Raw genomic sequence first — 19,334 nt, forward strand, 5'->3', positions numbered from 1 at the left:
TATTGTCATCCCTCTTGGGCAGCATCCTGTAATTTTGAATCATCATTCATAATGTTTTGTTCAATATGGTTATTGGTTAGTTATGTTGCATGACATATGGCAAAAACTGTGTAGTGTCCCCTTATCAGATGCTAATCATTTAACTTTTAAAAATGCCTCAACAAAGTTGTGAGATGTATCGTTTCACCATATTTAAAAAAAAAAACATCTGTATCTTTTTGACACAGTGAAACACTGAGGTCTCCCAGGCTGGCATTGAGGTGAGGACTGGAAGGAAGTGAAGGGTACGTGAGGTAGTGGACCAGGCAAATCTCGGCTGTGTCACAGAGTGCTGGTGGGATCTGTGGCAGTTGGCCAAGCAGGTTTAGGCAGAATTCCAACAACCAACTACAACAAAGCCAAGGGCAAAGAGAGGTGGGATTTGGTCCAGAAGGAAGTGAGAGCCAGGTTTGTGGAGCTGTGTGCAAGCCAGATGGTGGGGATGCGGCAGTAGGGTGCATGGACAAGATGGGAACAGGCGATGGACTGCAAGATCTCATGGTCTTGGTTGTGGAAGGCTGAACCTTCCACATCAATTCTCTCATCCAGTCTGTGTACAATGGTCTGCCCAGCAGCACCATCAATACATAACATAAAGCATCTCCAACTACCAAGACACCGAATCACATTTGTGAGAACAGGAGAACTCTCAAATCCCCAATCAAAAGCCCAGGCAGGCCTCCTTGGAATAGCACATGACTAGCAGATGAGGGTGGACCTAGGAAAGCAACTCAGCGGCATCTTTAGGAAGAAACGTATGACTCTCTGTGGAGCAGAGTGGCACAAGAAGCAGACTAAAGAGAGAACCAGGAAACACACTGCTTTCCAAGCAAATCCCTTTGGGTTTACTAAACAAGTGTTTGGCCAGAAGTGTAGAAGCCACCTTGCATGCTCAAAAGAGGATATAGACAACCATCAGAAGGGGACCTGGCAGTACAATGGCTGGACCAATGCATATGGTTCCATGCCCCATAAACTAGTGGATGGTATTGGAATGGTATCATGTCCCAAGTAACATCAAGGACCTCATCTTGGATTACTATGATAACATTAATCTTAGGTTCACTTCTGGGCCAATCACATGTGAGTGGCACTGACTGGAGAAAGAGATCATCACTGGATGCACCTGACAGTAACAACAATGTTAGTCCCAGGAAGCAGATAGATCCTTTCCGGCTTGGAGAGGGTAATTACTTGGGCTCAGATGTGTTTCAAGCCAGCAAAATCCAGGTCCTTAGTACTGAAGAGAGGGAAGGTGATTGACCGGTTCCACTTCTCTCTTGAAGGTAGCCGAATCCCATTGGTTACAAAGAAACCCATAAAGAGTCTCAGAAAAACCTTCTACCACACTCTACAGGACGCTGCTTTTCTGTGACAAACCAAGAACTGGAGGAATGGTTAACAGCTGTCAACAAATTAGGACTAACGGGCAAATTCAATCAACAGCCTGGAATACAAGGAGTCCAACATTTTGTACACTATGTACAAGATAACCATTTTGTACATATGTACAAGATGTTGCAATACAGTAGTGCATGTTCCACCATTTGTACATATTTCCCTAAAGCTTTATTACGTGTGACACATGGACACATGGTGTATTAGTAGCTTCACTGCAATAGCCAAAAATGTTGTCTATCTCAGAAGGTTGGAAAGGAAACTAGGGCTTTTCTTTAATCACTGTGATCATGAATTTAATCCTCTCTTAAGACGTTAGACTTTTCACACCAGTATGTTTTGCAGTTTAGAGATGGGAAACATTGTGTTAGCATTCATTAGAATTGTGGGTACGTCAGCAGGGAATGTAGATGTTTCCTTCAAAATTGAATGAAAATGCTTCCAAACTGCATTGTCTGTGTACTTAGATCAGTGGGAATAAATAGCTTTATTTGATGCAGCGAAATGCAGAATATAACACCTGGTGCAGTCTGGGTAGCTGTCATTTCATGTATATATCAAACTGTGTGTGATTACCACCTTTTTGACAATGTGTCAAAGTATAGACAATATTTTCAATATGCATCGGTGTAATACCCTATATTTATTTGTAGTTGTGCTTGTCTGTGCTACAAGCACAGTGATTACTGCTATCTAAGAGAGTGATCTGTAGACCAGCTGGCACAGTTAATCAGCCAAACCCTGATCGCATCACTCCTCCCATTGAACAGCTTGCCATCTACTGTGATTAGACTGCTTATCTGTTGTTGGACAGAATGTTGATGCTGTGTGCTCACGTGTTGTGTGTATACATGTGCACATAAGTTTCTCTATATGTGTTTGCATGTACTGTAAATGCTGATGTGAATTACTTTGCACTGTATGACTTAAAAGCAAGAGGGAGCATGACTGCTACCACCGCTGATTTGTTTCTGGAGAGCTGCTGGTTGATCTTGAGCAAATTAAACAGGAAGGCTTTAGTAGACTGCAGATCATAATACTCTACTGACAGAGAGAGAGGAGAGGTGGGATGTTATTTATATTGATGTGTTGTGCCTAATGTTAACAGCCCTATTCAAGGAAATAAAGGGGGATCACGTAGAGCTGAAACGATTGTTCAATTCATGAATTTGTCGATCGATAGAAAAATAATCTGCAGCTAAGTTATTTTTCAAGCAGAATTGCCAAATTTTCCCTAGATCCATCTTTTACATTGTAAGGATTTACTGCTTTTTATTGTATAATGTGATAGAAAACTGAATATCTTTAGGTTTTGGAGAGTTGGTCAGACAAAGCAAACAATGTGAAGATAATACCTTGGGCTTTTAAAGGTTTTGTTTAATATATATTTCCTATTTTTAATGGTCTAATTTTTAGGTGCTTCTCTAATAATTTAACTTTTATTAGTGGATCAATTGTACACACATTTTTTGTCCTTTAACTTACTAGCTACTGTTGGCGTCCTCCTGATCGACACTACTCTTGGAGTATGTGTTAGTGTGTCAGTGCTAGTATTGTAGTGTTAGTATGTCTTTTATATGTCTCCTTTGTTGTGACTGTTTGACTTTCTTTGTTATATATTTGTTTGTGTGGGAAAATAAACTTGCTTCCCCTCTTGGGATTAATAAAGTTATCTGTCATGAAGCTGAAATATACTGTAACATTATTCCAATTTAGCATGGGTACATCTTTTTTTCCTCCAATCTGAATACACACAAACACTCTGGGAAACATGGACTTACTTTTCCAAAGCTTCCTTTTCCTATTGCCCTCAGGATCTGGAAGTGGTCAAAATTGACTGTGGGAAAGAAGAGAAGAAAATCTCAGTAAATTTATATGAGATACAAAACAGAAATTAAAACCCAAAATCCATTTTTTAAAAATTAGATTGTTGTTATTATAATAAAATACCAAGATACTAGATGCTCTGTCACATAATCTGTCGTAGAAAAGTTATTGGTTTCAGCTTTGAACTTCATGAACTGTATGTGCTTGCTACTATAGAGGGAAACATACACCTTATGAAAATACATTACAAGTAGATACACACTTATATTGAAATCAAATTACATTTGTTTTCAAAATGGTGAAACTACATCAAACTACAAACCGACACACATTCATCATTAGAGATGGAAAGAGATGAATGTTCAGTGTCAGTGCAGCTACAGTAGCTTTACTGTGACGATTGTTTTGAGCTCATTTGAACAATGTGACTGTCAAGCTGAAGCAGATGGAGGTCTCCAGGGCAACCAGTGGTCACTGACATTATATGGCGGAGAACTGAAATAAGCTTTCGCACTAAGATGTACTTTTTGAACGTTGCATGTTTTTCCACTAAAAATAGGACACACTGTATTTTTTGTTTTGAGTCTCAGTATCCTCCCAACCTTTCTATCATCCTCCCCTCTGCACACCACTTACTGAATATGGTCTCACTCAACACACACATGACCTGAACCAGAGCTTAACTCCCTATCTCACTCTCATCCATTTACCAGCAACATTTATCGCCAATTGGAACCGGATGGGGCTGTTTGTTTCTTGCTGCCATGACAACCAGGGTAGAAGGTTTCCCCTCTCTGCTGTTTCCCAGAGGATGGAACAGCTGCTGCCCACTCTCCCACCTCATCTGACCACACACACACACACACACACACACACACACACACACATATATTCCCAATACATTTACCATCTTTTTCAAACATACACACGTATATCTGACATATAGTGCTGACTTAAAAGATTACCTGCTTGTCTTGCAACAGCACAGCATGTGCGTGCACACACACACGCACACACTCTCTGCCTTCAGTCTCTGGATGTATTGGATGTGACAGTTAATGTTATGCTCTGTTAGTCACGTATCACTGCCACTTCCTCCTCACACACTATCTGTGTTGGAGTGTTTACACAATCTACTTTGATAGGGACCATATGAGGCCCACATTTACACAAACATACAGTCGCTTCTGTGTAAAGATCCCCTCCAGACATACAAAGACGACAATACAATACAAAAATACTCTGCTTGAAACAATAATGTGTGTCTGATATGTTTTTTTCTATAAAAAAAAAGTATAATTACCACAATTAAATCCATAAAAGGACTTCTACTCCTTTTTCCTCATTAAAAATTCCAGATCTATAAATATGTAAATATATTTAATCTCAGAAGTTTAACAGCTGGACACAAAATGTCTCTTTGTTCACTGAAAAGTCCATTCTCAGTGTGCACTGGAGGCTTCAAGTTTCCACATCACATTTGTGTGAATTGAATACTGGACTAAGATTGACTTCAAAACTAGTTGTGATGTCACAAATCATACTCGTAGACCTACCCCTTAAAATCTGATTTTCAATGAGCACAAAGAAATTTCCGCTTTCAGCAGCTGAATGTAAAAACAGCCTTCTAGTGTCAAACTCTGCACATACATCATTCAGCACAGTGAAGCTCAAACATTCAACTGCAGGAACAAGAAGAAAAACATATTTTTGGAGTGGAGGGGGACTTCAACATACACACAGACACACACTGCAGATAAACATAGTCATTTTCCTGCTAAGCCACTTGGAGATTCTACTCTGATGGGTTTTTCAGAGAGACAGCTGTGGTCGTGGGTGGGAGGGGCCGAGCTCTGTAATCGCAGGGAGAGAGTCATACAAAGGGAGAGAGAGTGGGAAAGAGAGAGACATAACAGCTCCGAATGAGAGAATTGCATGGAGATGGAGACTGTCATATTACACCAGCAGAACTTTGAATGGTTTAATGTGCTGCTGTGTTAAATGATGGACACATAAGTAACAGAGCGTGTAATGATTGAAATCTGTACATGAGGGGAATTGACACATTCATAGCCCTTTCCACAGCTTAAACTCACTGAGAAAATCATCTGACTGAGCAACTCGTCTGCTAGTCAATTTGAATTTGACTGGCGCATGTTAATCAGTTTGGATTGAAGTAATCACACTTGTTCAGTTTTGAGTCTCTCATGCTCTCTGTGTCACTGTACTATACCGTCTGTTTGCCTTTTTTTTTCTGTCTGCCACAAGTTGTCTGTCTGAGTATGTCCAAACTAAGCCGGCTAAATTTTAATAATGCATATTTTTTTCTTTGTTCCAGCCCACTGTTCACACTGAAGGCCTTCATATACTGGTTCCATTTATACTACATTAGTGGACGTCTTCACACGTGTGTTTGTGTGGCAGTAAAGTTAAGAAGACAACTTTCTGTTGCCTCTAATCCTCTTATTTTAAATGTCAATAAAGCCGATCACACAGTGGAGATGTTATCATTAACCTGTATTTATGCTGATTTTGACATACAACCTCATGATCATAAAATAGTGATTTGATTGATGTCTGAAGGCGCCTTTATAATGTGTAACAACAATCGTTTATTGCATGACACATTGTGCAAGATGCTTATGCAATCTGTGTCAAACTGCACAATACTAATATGAGGCATGTCATCAGCTCACATCATCCATCTGCGCTGCTCTGAAGTTTTTTTCATTTTACCTCCATCGTTTTTTGCTTTTGTGTGCTATGAATGTATTATGAAGAACAAATATGTTATGCCCCTAAACTTCATTCAAAAACTACACTTACAAAATGTCATGCCGGCCAGTGTATTCTGTGTCATTTAATGTCGTATTCTGATTGGTTTTGTTTGTAGACGTGGGTCGTAGCGGCAGTCACGTTGTGAGACTTTGGTCTTAAATTTCTTACACTGTCAGGATTTTGCCTCAGGGTGTCTTTGGTCACCAAAGCGCCACAGCAGTCGTTGGTGCACGTGTCTCACAGTGCAATCTAGGACCGCTGTTTTGGATTGCTGACCAAAGAAATTACCGCATTTCTCTCGTGAATGCCAACTTTCGTCTCAGGCAGTCCAAAACAGCCCAGTGTAAAGGGGCCTTTACTTGATGGAGCAATGTGTTTGCCTGGTTAACAAGTAGCATTTATGATTCACAGTCAAATCACTGTTTATAGTGATTCCATTGTCTGCCAACAGAAGAAAAAAAAATGTGTAAATGAGAACAACTAAATCATAAGTTTGGCTGTATCAAAACGTAGCGTAGGTGATAACCGAGAGCAGGAGGGAACTAAACCGAGTTGAGAGGTTGTCTGTCTCACTCTGATTAAGAGTTTTGTGTGTAGGATGAAGAAGAGGAGATTTAACTGTTTTACTGTTATTTAGGTTTTCAGTGTGAAAAAACATAAATGGTGCTTTCAAATTTTGCAGAGACACAGTCTCTCACTCTGGCTCGCACTCTGACTCTCTTCCTCTCACTCCTGCCTCTCACACAGAAGCCTGTAAATTACTTAAATACCCACCGACGAACATCAGCGCTCACGCTGTTGCTCTGACAACTGAAACAGAACCCATGGGTCCATGTGCCACTGTGATGTGAATAAAGCATGATCAGCAGTAAACAGGGCCTGTCCATTAAGCAGACTCTCCCGGTTACACAAAGTGGAAAATGTATGTGGCACATAAGGGACGCTTTTGTTACATACATCATTCTCAAAGGAGATAAACATGTCTTGACAGGGTTCACCTTCATTAACACAACTCTAAGTAAATCAACTAATATGGCTTCAGGGTGAAATGTAAAATATGCATCTGTATAAGCACTGATGCCAGCAAGGAAAACATTCTGTAAGTTTATTCTTCAAATAAATTGAGATTCTCAGCATTAATTTTAAACAAAATTATAATTTGTTGTCTTTATTTCGACAACTTTTGACAGGTATTTTATGTCTTGGTTGGTTTGTATCTATAGGTTAAGTTGCTATTATTTTATTGTACATACATTGATTGTAAAGACTATAAAAATGGATTGTAATATATATCAAAATGTAGCTGTAACTATATAAGAGGAGCTCTTTGCCAGAGCAGATAATAAAATATGGGAGAGAGACATTTTTTTTCAAGCCTGGCCTGATTGTGGTGCTATGGTGTGTAACCACAATCTAAATTGGAAATAACTTAAAAGGCTCAAAGACATCCAAATTTATGAACAAGTGAAATGTTCTTCAGAGCTTTACTACCAACTATATTTAAAGCTATCAGGTAGTTTCTAGCAGCACAGGAACTATGTGAAAATGAATTGGCTAACCTCAGAGCACTTACATACATTGATGGTATATTTTTTGAAATAGTCACTATTAAATAAAAACATAAAATCCACCTCCATGGCCATCATCACCTTGAAGCAACCTTTTGCACTTCAGCTTCCTAAGCGTAAAGAGAAAACTCAAAACTCAATTTGCATCTTTATTGCTATTCAAAGTGAGTGCATGATGCATACTCAACATGCAGTGACCGCTGACCCATGTCACAAGATTAAAATCGGAGATGCTCGGTCTATCAGGAGATGCTGTAACATCAGGAGCAACCGTTTCCATATCAATGATCCATGTTAAAAATAACAATAGAACGGTTTGAGCTCCTCTTTTCGATTTCATCTAATTTTTTTTTCATTTCTTCGCTTGCAGTCGGGTTTTTTCTTAAGATGGTTGTAACCATGTGAAGTGCAAATCAGCACTCTTCTGCTTTTTCACTTTTGTGTCCATAGCTCCAATTAGTTCTCCTCATCCTCCCTCCTTTTTCCCTCTCTCTATGCTCCAATCATGCACTGTGATTCCTGTGTATCTTAGGAGTGTGTATGGGGTAGTGAGGGAATATAATGGCCACGCTGCAGTGTTAAGCAATAACAAAAAAGTCAAGGAGCACCCGTCTGCTTACTTCAACCTCAAAGGGAGAACCCTGCCTGTCTCTGACATGAGTTTCATCAGCGAGGGGATTACCTTATTTCCAGTGAGCAGGGCTTCTTCTAATTCAAAACAATGTGTGTCTGTGTTTATTATTCCCCTGCTCTTGGTGAAACACCCACGCTGTTTTGTGAGAGAAGTCAGAGATGGAGCACTGTTGCATTAACTCGGGGTTCAAAGAAGCCCTGTTATGAGTGACATTTCCAGAACAGCACGCTAGATGACTAAGCAGCAAGGTTAGCTATGAATAATGATTTCCTCTTTGATAGAGGTTGCCTCTAGTGAAAAAGAGAAAGCCACAGATTTGGATTTCATTAGAGGGTGTGATACCGTAATTTGACACAGTCATGGTGAAAATAAATCATGGTTTGTCGCACAAAAATAAAATTTCTATCTCAGCAAACAAATTAAGGAAATTCTGATGATAATTAATGGAATATTATTTCTCATGATATATTTTAACCTGTTTAGTTGAACTGAAAAGAAATGTTACATCCTTAGTTTGCAACTTCATGCAGAGAAACAAATGCATGAGATCATCTATGACACCAGATACAGAGAAAATAAACAATTTACTCGACAGTCAGGAAAAACATGGGAGAGCCTCTTCACTTCTAACTAAATCACTGACTCATGTAAAACTGATTTATTTGAAGTCCTTAGGGTATAGCCAGAGTGGAATTAATTTCAGAGACTGACTTAGATCAATAAATTCACATTGTACTATCTTACTCAGGCCACAGAGAAAAAGGGAAATAAATTCCAACTAAGATGTTTTCCAATCAAAGTAATAACTTATTTTGATGCTGACCTTGATGGTATTTACTTTTGGAGATTTTAAGGTAATAGCCTGGCAAAATTCAAGCACTTTTCAATAATCATAAAAATCCCCATCAAAGCTAAAAATGAGAAAAAAAAAAAGGTCCAGAAGAGCTCTCCTGTTATTTTTATTGCATCTGAGTATGGATATGCATTGCTGTGGCCATATTCAAAGGCAAACTCAAACTGTGAGGGGGTATCCCTCTTTCCTGTTGCTGTGGAAGACTAAGGGCAGACCTAATCATCACTACATCCGTCTAACCACTTAATGTAAGTGCACTTGATTTCGTTAGGTAGTAATAACAACACACGGATAAGGCTGCAGAAAAAAAAAAGTGTGCACCTTGGGATAAAGATTGGATTTCGCTGGATTGGATTTTGCTCTACTTTTGTGGCTCAAGATTTGAGCCACAAAAGTAGAGCGACAACATCAACAACAACAACAACAGCACAAAAAAAGAGAAGAAAAGTCTTAAAAGATCTTAAAAGCGTCACTGGTACTCACCCTCATCTGTGTCATCGGTGACCGGAGCCTTGCTGGACTGTCCGAGCCCCATGGCTGCTCCTCTCTTTCAGATTCTCCTCTTCTGCTCCCTTAGCTCAACTCAGCATTGAACGGCTCTCCCTCTGAGACGCACTCATAGCCTGGCCAATATTAGCCCCTCACACACACACACAAACACACATACACACTTTCACGTGCTGGACTGCTCAACCCTGACACACACATACACAGCAGCTGCCTCAGTTTTGCTGACTTGAAGAGGTCCCGTCTTCCTCTTATCTCTCCACCTTGACACAATCACATATCATTACACACACACACACACACAAAAGAGGGCTTGGGGGAACACTAAAGGCACTGAAGCGCTGACACACACACACAGGCAGCACCACTACAGCGTAAGTTTCCTGTCAGTCTTCACTGCTGTTCAGATGAATGCAGGCAGACGGATGACTCTTCCAAGCCAGGAGGAGGACGAGGATGGTGAGTGATGTGTCTGTGGCTGTGACCCTCTGTTGACTGAGAGTCTAACCTGTGAGGGGAGGCAGGAAAACATGACACCGCCAGCAGAGTGAAGGAAGGAGGGACAGAGGGAGGGAGAGAAAAAGAAGAGAGGTAGAGCTTCTGAGACATGAACAGCATCCAATGATCAACAGAATTTTCTTAGATGTTAAGAATTTAAGATAAAACGCTTACAAACTTAAATAACCTGCAACAACTGCAGGACAGCAGTACCATTCACGTTAACTTGATTAAAAATCAATTTGGCTAATGAAGAGAGGGGGAAAAAAATGACTTTCATCACTAATATATAACCACATTTCCTTCCTTCCTTTGCTTTCTTCCTTCCTTCCTTCGTCAGTCATTTCTCAATAATTGAATTCATTTTAATCAGATCATCATCCCACAGAAGCACAGTCTTGAGTATACTCTATGTGATTAATGGTGTGATCTGTTTTCCTATTAAGAGCACAAAATTGGAGGCTTCTGATTTATAGTTTGCTGATGTTATGTACTATAAATGGAATCCCTCAGGCTGCCCTCTTCCGGACGTGTGATTTCATGAGTTACTACATGTTGTAGTAGACAACAAAAGAAGAAGAAAAAAAAAAAAGACAAACTGCTGCCTGGTGAAACATGTAAGCTTGGGATGTGTACTAATTAATTAACATGTTAGTTTATCATGTGTGCATGTTACAAGATATTCCTGCAATGACCTCATCCTATAAGGAGTTTGAGCATTAAAAACTAAGTTTATTTTAAGTTATTTAGTATCATATGATGGTTTGCTATGGTGTCCTTTTAAAATGACTAATAGCCTGTCCCATAATACCTTAAAAGGAGACTGAATGACAGAGCTGAGTTACTGTATAAGATGCATTCGTGGGATAAATAGGCAAACTTGAAGTCACCGTGGCAACATTCAATCCACAAGGGGAAACCCTTCTCATGAATGTCATTCCCAGGCTGCATGATAAGGTCACCACAGCACATCTGAATATCCCTTTTGGCTTCAATGAAATATTCAAAAACTAGTGCGGGAAGCCGCATTGCTGAGCTCCCCGTAGAGGACATTGTGCTCGGAGCCCGTATCTGATCATGAGAGGGGGGTTGGGGGGGCATGCGCTGAATAGAAAGTAACCCCCCTCTCTGCATCCATGCAGGGCAGCTGTGGGCACCTACCTCTGAACGCCGCCGGCTTGTGGAGCATCGGACCATTTCCAGCCCGGTTTACTGCAGAGAAGAGGAGCGACTGGAGAGCAACAGTGCGGCTCAAAGGCATCACTTGTCCGGTGTTCGGACGCGACGACGCACCGGGACACCTGCCGCCCGAAAAACGGAACCTCACAGCGAGACGTGACTTGCGGGATGCGCCGACGGAGTGCAATGCGAAATCCCTCGTTTCGTTTCTGGAGGATAGAGGACACTGGGAGCAAAACTCAAGAATGAAACTGCTCGGCACGCTGCGCTGATGAGCGACTGACCTCCACATCGCCGCCTGTGTATAATGGGCTCGCCAACACCGTGCGTCTGGAGAGGCACGTCTCATACGCTGCCAGGCTGATCTGCTGTAGCTGAGGGGATGAGGTCTCCCCCCGTCGTTCATGCACTCATTAAAAAAAAATAATAATAAAAGTTGTATCCCATAATGCATTTTAGCAAGATAAACAGATTACATCTTAAAATATTTACTGAAGTATTTAGAAATATCAGAGAGAGGCTGTTGTGCAATCATCACAATCACAGTTAAACACCCCAGAATCCTTTTATAACCTCTGTAGTTTTTCCTTTTCTGTCTTTTTAAGGGTTTTTATCTTAAATGATGAGGTTGTTGTCATCTTATCAATGGCCTGATTACTACATATTAGTTGCCTATTAGTTGCTTGCCTCTAGGATTAAAAATGCTGATCTTTTCATTTAAAGTGTCACCATAAAACTGCCTCATCATACTGTATTCAATGTTTGTCTGCGGGGAGCGCATATTTATCTCTCTTGTAACCACCGTGGAGTCAGAGTTCATGTATAGAATAGCGCCCCCCAGAACTGATATTGGTTTGCTACCTTGCTTAAAGGTACTTCAGCAATGCATAATGTCGACAATGCTGTTTCAGCCTGGAGACCCCCAGGTGAGGAACAGTCTCTTTATAGACTAGCTGAGCCTGCTACCTCATAATAGCCTTTAATGTTATATGGAAATAGTAATTATACACCGAGAACAATAGATAGTAATGTCTCTCTGGTGGTCAATTGTGAGTCTGTAATGAGCTTATTGTGCTTTATTGCATTTCTTTTTTTTTTATCTCCTTGGGTTTAGTGTAATACTTTGTAATCCTTACGATAGAATGTCATGATATTATCCAGACTATCTCACAAAGATTTGGATAATATCATTATAATGTCAATTTCTATAAAGTTGTTATTAAAATAATGTAGTAACCCTCAAATACAAGATTAGTCATACATGTGATGATAAACTTACACAGCAAGTGGTTCAAATGTCTGGAAAATCTGAAAAAATATGGGTTGGGGAAGTGAATGAATGGCACTTTCCTCACTTACCTCAACAACTACTGTTACTGTTGGGGTCCTGTTGAGCAAGGCACTTCACTCTCAACAGCTCCAGCATAGTTGCTCATGGGCTTGCGATAATGGTTGTACTGGACATCCTGTAAAAAAGCTGAATGTGAGGTGAGCAAGATTCAGTTGTTCCCTAGACAATTATATTTTAAAGAGACGTGCCTCCACATTATTTATAGCGGTTCTATGATTCATGTGATGGATATCTGGGCTTTTAAACCAGAATGTGCTTGCTGTATTGGAATTTGCCTTTTGGGCAGATTGTCCAATCTCTCATCATACATCAACTTCTGCAGCCATTAACTACTAACTGTAAAACACGTCTATCCATTACAAGGAGTGCGTGGTCACCACTGTCCCCTGTTAATTGAGCAAGCCAAGGTCGAGAGGAGAATGGCTGAGTGGGGGGACTAGGGGATGTGAGATATGCTTACAGTGCACACTGCACATTTTCTTCCTCTTTATGCCTCTCCGTCATGCCAAGATACACTCAGTGTGGGCCATCCATCTTCATATGGAAACTAGGGACAGATCTCCAACTCTCAACGCACCCTCTGAGAGGTGACGAGCATCAGTCAAAACCAGGCCAGTCTCTTAACGCATCAGGAAGAAGGCTGCTCTTTTAGATGAGATGAGTGATGACATTGTCACATCACACCTGGCTGGACAGGTGAGTAAAGCTACTTAGGGTGCAGGTGGCCTCAGCAGGTGCCACCATTGTCCCAGTTTTGTAAGTGTAAATATTTTTTTCCCTGTAATGAGAATCAGTCATATTAGGTCATATTAGGAGTTTTTGTAAAATGTCAACATGATGCATATAAGGAAGCTGGACTTTGAGAATGAAGGTGTGAGAAAATGTAAATCTGTTAAATTAGCCCCATCTAGTGGATAGAAAAACATAGCATAATATGGGATGGTGACAACCAGTATAATACTGTATCAGCACTGACAGGGTCTTATGGGAATATTATCTTGTAAATCTCACATTAATGATAAGTATTCCAGTTGAAGTATTAGTTCTACTCCTCAATGTAAAAACACTTCATTATGCGAAACATATATTAATATACAGGCTTTAAAAGTTTTGGGTTTTTTTTAATTCAAAATGTTCAAATTTTTTGAGCATAATATTGCTACAGAAAATGTAAAGCTACAACAAAAAAAAATCATGAAAATATTTAGGGTTACTTGCTGAAATGTTCTTGGATTCGTAAACCCAACTGTATCCAACTGGCTGGTAACATTAAGATAAGCAGGACAAACATAATGTTCAAATTTGAAATATTGCTCTGGTAGCCCGCATCAATTCTTTGCTGTAATTGATGGGTGTGTTTTGCTTTCATATCTTTTTCATTGCTTCTTAGATTGATGTAATAACAATACACAATGGCAAGATATTTGCACCAATGCAATAAAGCTCCAAATACCTTCTATGTCATATTAAAGTCAAATACTGAATTCATCTCGTTCCTTCTTGGTCTCTTGACTGTCTAGATTAGTCAAAGCAAGGCAGTTTTATTAATATAGCACATTTCATTTCCTCAACAAGTAACATGTATGATATAATATAATATACTAAAAACATGCATCAATTTCATTTCAAAGGTGCTATATATTGAGTTGGGATCTTTGGACAGAGTGCAGGCTATTGGAGTAAAGAAAGTTACTTTCATGTTGTGTAAATCATCCACTGATGATCATGCTGAATGTATGTAGGCTATCAGAAAATACTCAATTGATACTAAGAGATGAAATGTATGGGAAGAAATCTGATTTAAGAAGAATAGTACTGAATTCCCTCCTGACTAACTCAGCAGTATTCCAATTTTCTGACAATAAATCTAATCTCCTGATGCTGTTTTGATTCTTCTGTAAAGACTTGACACAATGGGTTATTTCCTGTCATTCTTCTGCAATTGCATAATTATTATGGAGTAAACAAAGGGTGTGTTATGGTCCATCCACATGCATACGTGGCTGCATGTGTGCATTGGCGACACAAACAAACAGAGGCTCTGTCAGTACAGTAGGTGTCAGAGAGTCATGGCGATCTTTAACCACTTGTTGCTTGTTTCGTTGCTGCTGTCGCCGCTGGTGCTGAGCTACCCTTTTTACCCACCGACATGCTACACCAAGGTGCTGAGCATGGCACGAGAGCTCACCCAGTGGGCAGCGGATTTAAAGAGGGACCCTGAAACTGTGAGTCAACTGCTGTGCTCCTCACTCATACTCTCTTTTACCTTTTTACTTGTTTGTGCTCATTTGCTATTCTGATGTTTTACTAAGGACCACAGTAGAAATATTAGTTATTTTTTAAGTTCAGTATTTATCTGTATATAATCATGCATGTTAACTTTAGTTCAATCACATTAGATCCAAGTATTGTAGGATTGTAGGATATATATAAATTAAATAATTGGGTGTAATTTTGTAATGCGAGAAAAATGCGATTTTTTTCAGAGAAGGTGATGGGATGTTTAAAGGTGCATGAGATGCTCCCGCCAATGTTATATTTTATAATGCTCATATTCTTTTCATCCAGGGTTTCTGCATGGCACACATGCCAGATCTCTACCTTGATGTCCATGTAAGTATAACTGCTGCCAAATTTGCCATGATAGTAACCAAATCTATTTATTTTGCATCAGAATGTTACAAAATGGCATCAATTTTTGTGTCTAATTGGCATAATCTGAAAGTTAACCAAAGTTGAAATATGTACTGTTGTTTTTTATCTCTGACACTGAGAAATCTGGCTGTCTGGGAATTTTCTACACTAACTTCTGTGGTATTTTGACTAAAACCTTCAGCTGCTGTAAATCATGCACAGGGACACTAATTGCTACTCATGCCTTCAGAATGCTTGTGTGATGTACAAAATGAGGACCTACATCTCCCTGGTGGAAGGCCTGCGACAGCGCCGCTGCGCTTACACTAGAGACGTGAGGAAGCTGGGTGTCACTCTGAGACAGCTCTTCATCATCATGGCAGAGAAATGTCACGGGGTAAGACCAGACAAATGGTCTAAATTAGTGACTAAACACAATGAGTGTCTGTAGAGGTTACAAGTTCATATGTACTGCCTCATTTTAATTTGAGACATACTACCAATGTCTCAAAAAACATATGTTAAAGGTTGATCAGTGTAATGTCTACCTGTACCTCAAGTTACTTTGCACAGAAAACAATACTGATATTATCAATACCTTTCTGTATCTTAAAGATCCCCTACAGACTTGTTTTTAAGACATAACAAGTTACAGTTTGTATCTGATATGGTTTCCCCCCAAAATAGTTAAAATGCCTTTTTAGAAAGTCTTAAAAGCTCATCTACTCACTCTCCCTCATTTGAAAAACCTTAAAAACATGGTGTCTTCATCTCTACCTTCAAAGCAGTCTAGAAGTCCAACAGTGTAACAAATCCTCATAATCTTTAGGTCTAGATTTATTAGGTGGCTTTTTAGGTGGATCACAAAACAGTGATTGACAAAAACTCACTAGTACTTTTAATAAAACAAAGTGCACTCTTACTGTGTCCTTTGTGAATAAAAAAAGTCAAGATGTGCTTACAAAATGGTCCTGCAGTAATTAATTGTCCTGCACAATAACATTATTCCTAGAGACTCCTTCACAACTGTAATATATTCCCAAGGGACTTTTCTGTGATGCTGTGATGTAAAATCCTCATTATCACTACCTTTATGCTTTTCCTGTGTCACAGCTGCTTTGTGATTGGCAGATAATAAGATGTGTTAACTATTAAAGCCTGTTCTTATGACAAAGGCCAATGACAATACACCTGTTGTTGGGTGACAACTACAAACAATTTTTCATTGAGATATGTAAATACCGTTTCATAGATCACCACTCCTGTTTTGCAGTAAATTAATCTCATCTATGATTCAACACTGTTATCAACTGTCTTGAGGATCATTCTCAGTTGTTTTCATTCTCAAATATTTGAACTACAGATCATTTATAGGCACATTTACGTGAAAAATACAGCTGTAGTCCAGCACTGAATTAGGGTTCCCTTACTCTGTACAGAGTCTGCAACTCACTTTCCATTATGGATTCTGAGATAAACTAAAGAACTGTTAATTTATTGTTAATTTCTATTTGAAGTCACCTATAACCAAACATATTTCTACAGTATATCCATTGAGCCAAACTCTGAGTCACTGTAGTGCAGCCCAACATGAAACAGAAAAGGGAAAACAGACTAAAACTGATGAAATGCATTCAAACTGACTGCCGTTTAATGGGTCACTCAGTGGGTCAATTCACAGGATTAAACAGGGTTTATGATGCAGATTATGAAAAACGCTGAGTGCTCTGTGCATGTTTGATCCTCCTCACCTGAATTGTGAGTCAGACACATTTGGATGTGCGGTTGGTTTCAGTATGCCAACAGACTGACATGACCTGTCTGTGCAGACCAGAACACCATGTCCAGGCAAAGGTTTAGAGTTAAATCACTTTCATTACGGTCATTTCATTTAGCTTCAGTTACAGGAAAAGGGGGAGATCTAATTAAGGTCAGTTTTTGACTGGAAATTTGGGTGTGAGCATACAGGTGTCATTAGTCACCTTCTGCTGAGGGTTTTTATTTATATTTAATGCATTTAATATGAAGGCAGGTGGAATTACAACATATCTTGTCATGATTCCCGAATAACGAACTTATCCAACCCCACACATTTCACACAAAGACTTTTATTTTACCTTTCTGTTTTTATAGGACTTGGTGTTCACGATCTATGACTGTGCTGCACTGGAGCGCTAACACACTGGATCCTGAAATGACAATATCACTGTCAAAGAAAGGAGGAGAGACAGCAAAATAGTGCTTGTGTTTATATTGTTCAAGCCTCTGCAATGATAAAAAAAATGGAAGACAAAAGACTTATTTTTTTGGTTAAACTGTATGGTTGTGTTACTCAAACATGTACCTTAAATCATCTGTTTTCTGACTATAATGGCAACATATAATTTTTAAACTATAGAGGAAACATTTAAGATGTCTTTTGTTATTGTCAATTAACATAATTTGGAGGAACACTGCAATATGTTGCAGTCTGGGTTAAATTCTCCTCCACTTTGTGTCAGAATTGACATATTCAACATTTAAGATCATTGCTCCTCATTAAAATATTTTCACCAGTTATATATTGTAATTTCTCTAATAGTTTTTATTCACTTGTTCTAATTACTACACCAGTTATATAAGATGTGGTGATTAGGGTCAGTGAGTTCACACACCTGGTACAAAAAAAAAAGAATACATGTTATATATGAGGTGAATCAAGTTAAAATCTATTTTCTGTTAAAGATTGTTTGGCCTTGAGGCATTTCAACCACAGAATGCGCACAAAGATTTTGCCGTCAATATGTGAAAATAAAAGCTGAACTGTCCGCTCTTCTCCTTCAAGGTGCCTCCTCAGTAGTTCCAGCACAGTGTGTTTGATAATTTCTATCTTTCATGGACCTTACACTGATAATGAGATGTTGAAATCATCCACTTTGAACTTCAAGGTTTTTGGAGGTAGATAAAAATGCATCAAGTTAACTAACATGCTGGATCTTTCTAAATGAGTTGGACAATTTTGTTGTCATAGGAACCCCAGTAAGTACACACATGCAATGGTGACATGACTTTAGCGTGATGGGATTAGCAGAAACCTCTGTAGGCTTGCATTGACTTGCATCAGCTTGTCTCTTTACTGTAGGCAATTGTTCTTTAGGGATTTACTGAAGCTGAGACTCTCACAATGTATAGAGAATGCAAAGTGATATCAGAGAAAGCTTATCAAAGCGGTTGGTTTGTATGAAGTTTGAACCAATATGCTCCTAAAATGGAGAAAACATGAGGTAAAGCCACATCTCATAAAAGTGAAAAACAGTGTGAAACAGTAGAGCTGCTGTTGTAACCAAAGACCAAATGATGTTTTCCAACCCATTTAAACAGGCCGGTGCCTAACTGATGAGCAAGCAAAGCATTGCATCACCCCACTGCCTGCAATCCTCCTGTCCATAATTGGTAATTCAGCAGTTAATTGTTTGGCTAATCTTTCCACAGAATTCAGGGAGAAAATGAGTTGTGCATATGAGATAGTAAATGAAGGTCAGCGAGTTTGATTCTGGATTGCTCTATGTGCTCTGAAGGGAAATGTAAACTGAAGTTCATTGCCTAATATTTCAAAATTACCAGTGCTTACATCTCCCATAAATGTTAGTATTGTGTTAAGTCATAAATCAGACCTGAGTTTTTTATGTTAATGGGAACAGTTTTTTTTTTTTTACAGAGAACAAATCTCTCATTTTAAAATTGTCAGACATAACCTTACTCTTTCTTTTAACACTTACATTTTCAACCAAGGCCAGTTTCTATTCATGAATATACCTGACATAACACAGTGCGTGATAGATGTGTTGTTCAAAAATCTCTGTCTGTGTCTTATTTCATAACTTTTGATGATGTTTGGAAAGTTCCTGAGATTCTCAGCTCGAAGGCCAAAAGATTACAAAAATCAGACATGCAGTTCCTCTGCATAAAGTCACAGAATAGGGAACAATTTTTGATATTTAGTGCTAAGGGAAAGAGGATAAATCATCCAATAATAGTCATATTTTTCACCTAGCTCTTTGTGTTCATCTTTTATTTAAACAGGGGAAA

The 19,334-nt window shown here is 39.2% G+C and overlaps 2 protein-coding genes and 1 long non-coding RNA gene across 5 annotated transcripts in view; 2 read left to right on the top strand and 1 right to left on the bottom strand.

Moving 5' to 3' along the window:
- The window catches only part of LOC121909737, a 62,097-nt gene extending 59,024 nt beyond the window's left edge, over positions 1-3,073 (top strand). Inside the window, exon 3 of the long non-coding RNA XR_006099509.1 lies at positions 228-3,073. This is a non-coding gene — a long non-coding RNA (uncharacterized LOC121909737). The remainder of the gene's footprint in view (positions 1-227) is intronic.
- stk32a (serine/threonine kinase 32A) overlaps positions 1-19,334 on the bottom strand; it is a 77,715-nt gene that overhangs the window by 57,247 nt on the left and 1,134 nt on the right. Inside the window, exons 2-5 of one of the 3 annotated variants that reach the window (XM_042430368.1) lie at positions 17,384-17,455; positions 12,641-12,747; positions 9,581-10,112; positions 3,219-3,274 (exon numbers count right to left, since the gene is read on the bottom strand). In XM_042430368.1, the coding sequence (XP_042286302.1) occupies positions 3,219-3,274; positions 9,581-9,632 (108 nt within the window). In that variant the 5' untranslated portion in view covers positions 9,633-10,112; positions 12,641-12,747; positions 17,384-17,455. Of the gene's footprint in view, positions 1-3,218; positions 3,275-9,580; positions 10,113-11,263; positions 11,758-12,640; positions 12,748-17,383; positions 17,456-19,334 lie in introns of those variants that run through there. The other 2 variants (XM_042430369.1, XM_042430370.1) reach the window with 2 other exon arrangements.
- On the top strand, positions 14,480-17,485 carry zmp:0000001268 (CYTL1 domain-containing protein). The gene is made up of 4 exons (XM_042430371.1): positions 14,480-14,857; positions 15,201-15,245; positions 15,517-15,663; positions 17,400-17,485. Exons 1-4 carry the CDS (start codon positions 14,624-14,626, stop codon positions 17,442-17,444), a joined length of 471 nt encoding a protein of 156 aa, XP_042286305.1. The 5' UTR covers positions 14,480-14,623; the 3' UTR covers positions 17,445-17,485.

This window comes from Thunnus maccoyii, chromosome 13, assembly GCF_910596095.1.
Source record: "Thunnus maccoyii chromosome 13, fThuMac1.1, whole genome shotgun sequence".
NCBI classification, from domain to species: Eukaryota; Metazoa; Chordata; class Actinopteri; order Scombriformes; family Scombridae; genus Thunnus; species Thunnus maccoyii.

Excerpts from the sequence above, each read along its gene's own strand:
- zmp:0000001268 (XM_042430371.1), top strand. The coding sequence starts at position 14,624 with ATGCATACGTGGCTGCATGTGTGCATTGGCGACACAAACAAACAGAGG. Across the intron at positions 15,246-15,516 it reads ATCTCTACCTTGATGTCCAT|AATGCTTGTGTGATGTACAA; the intron begins GTAAGTATAACT and ends TCATGCCTTCAG. Across the intron at positions 15,664-17,399 it reads TGGCAGAGAAATGTCACGGG|GACTTGGTGTTCACGATCTA; the intron begins GTAAGACCAGAC and ends CTGTTTTTATAG.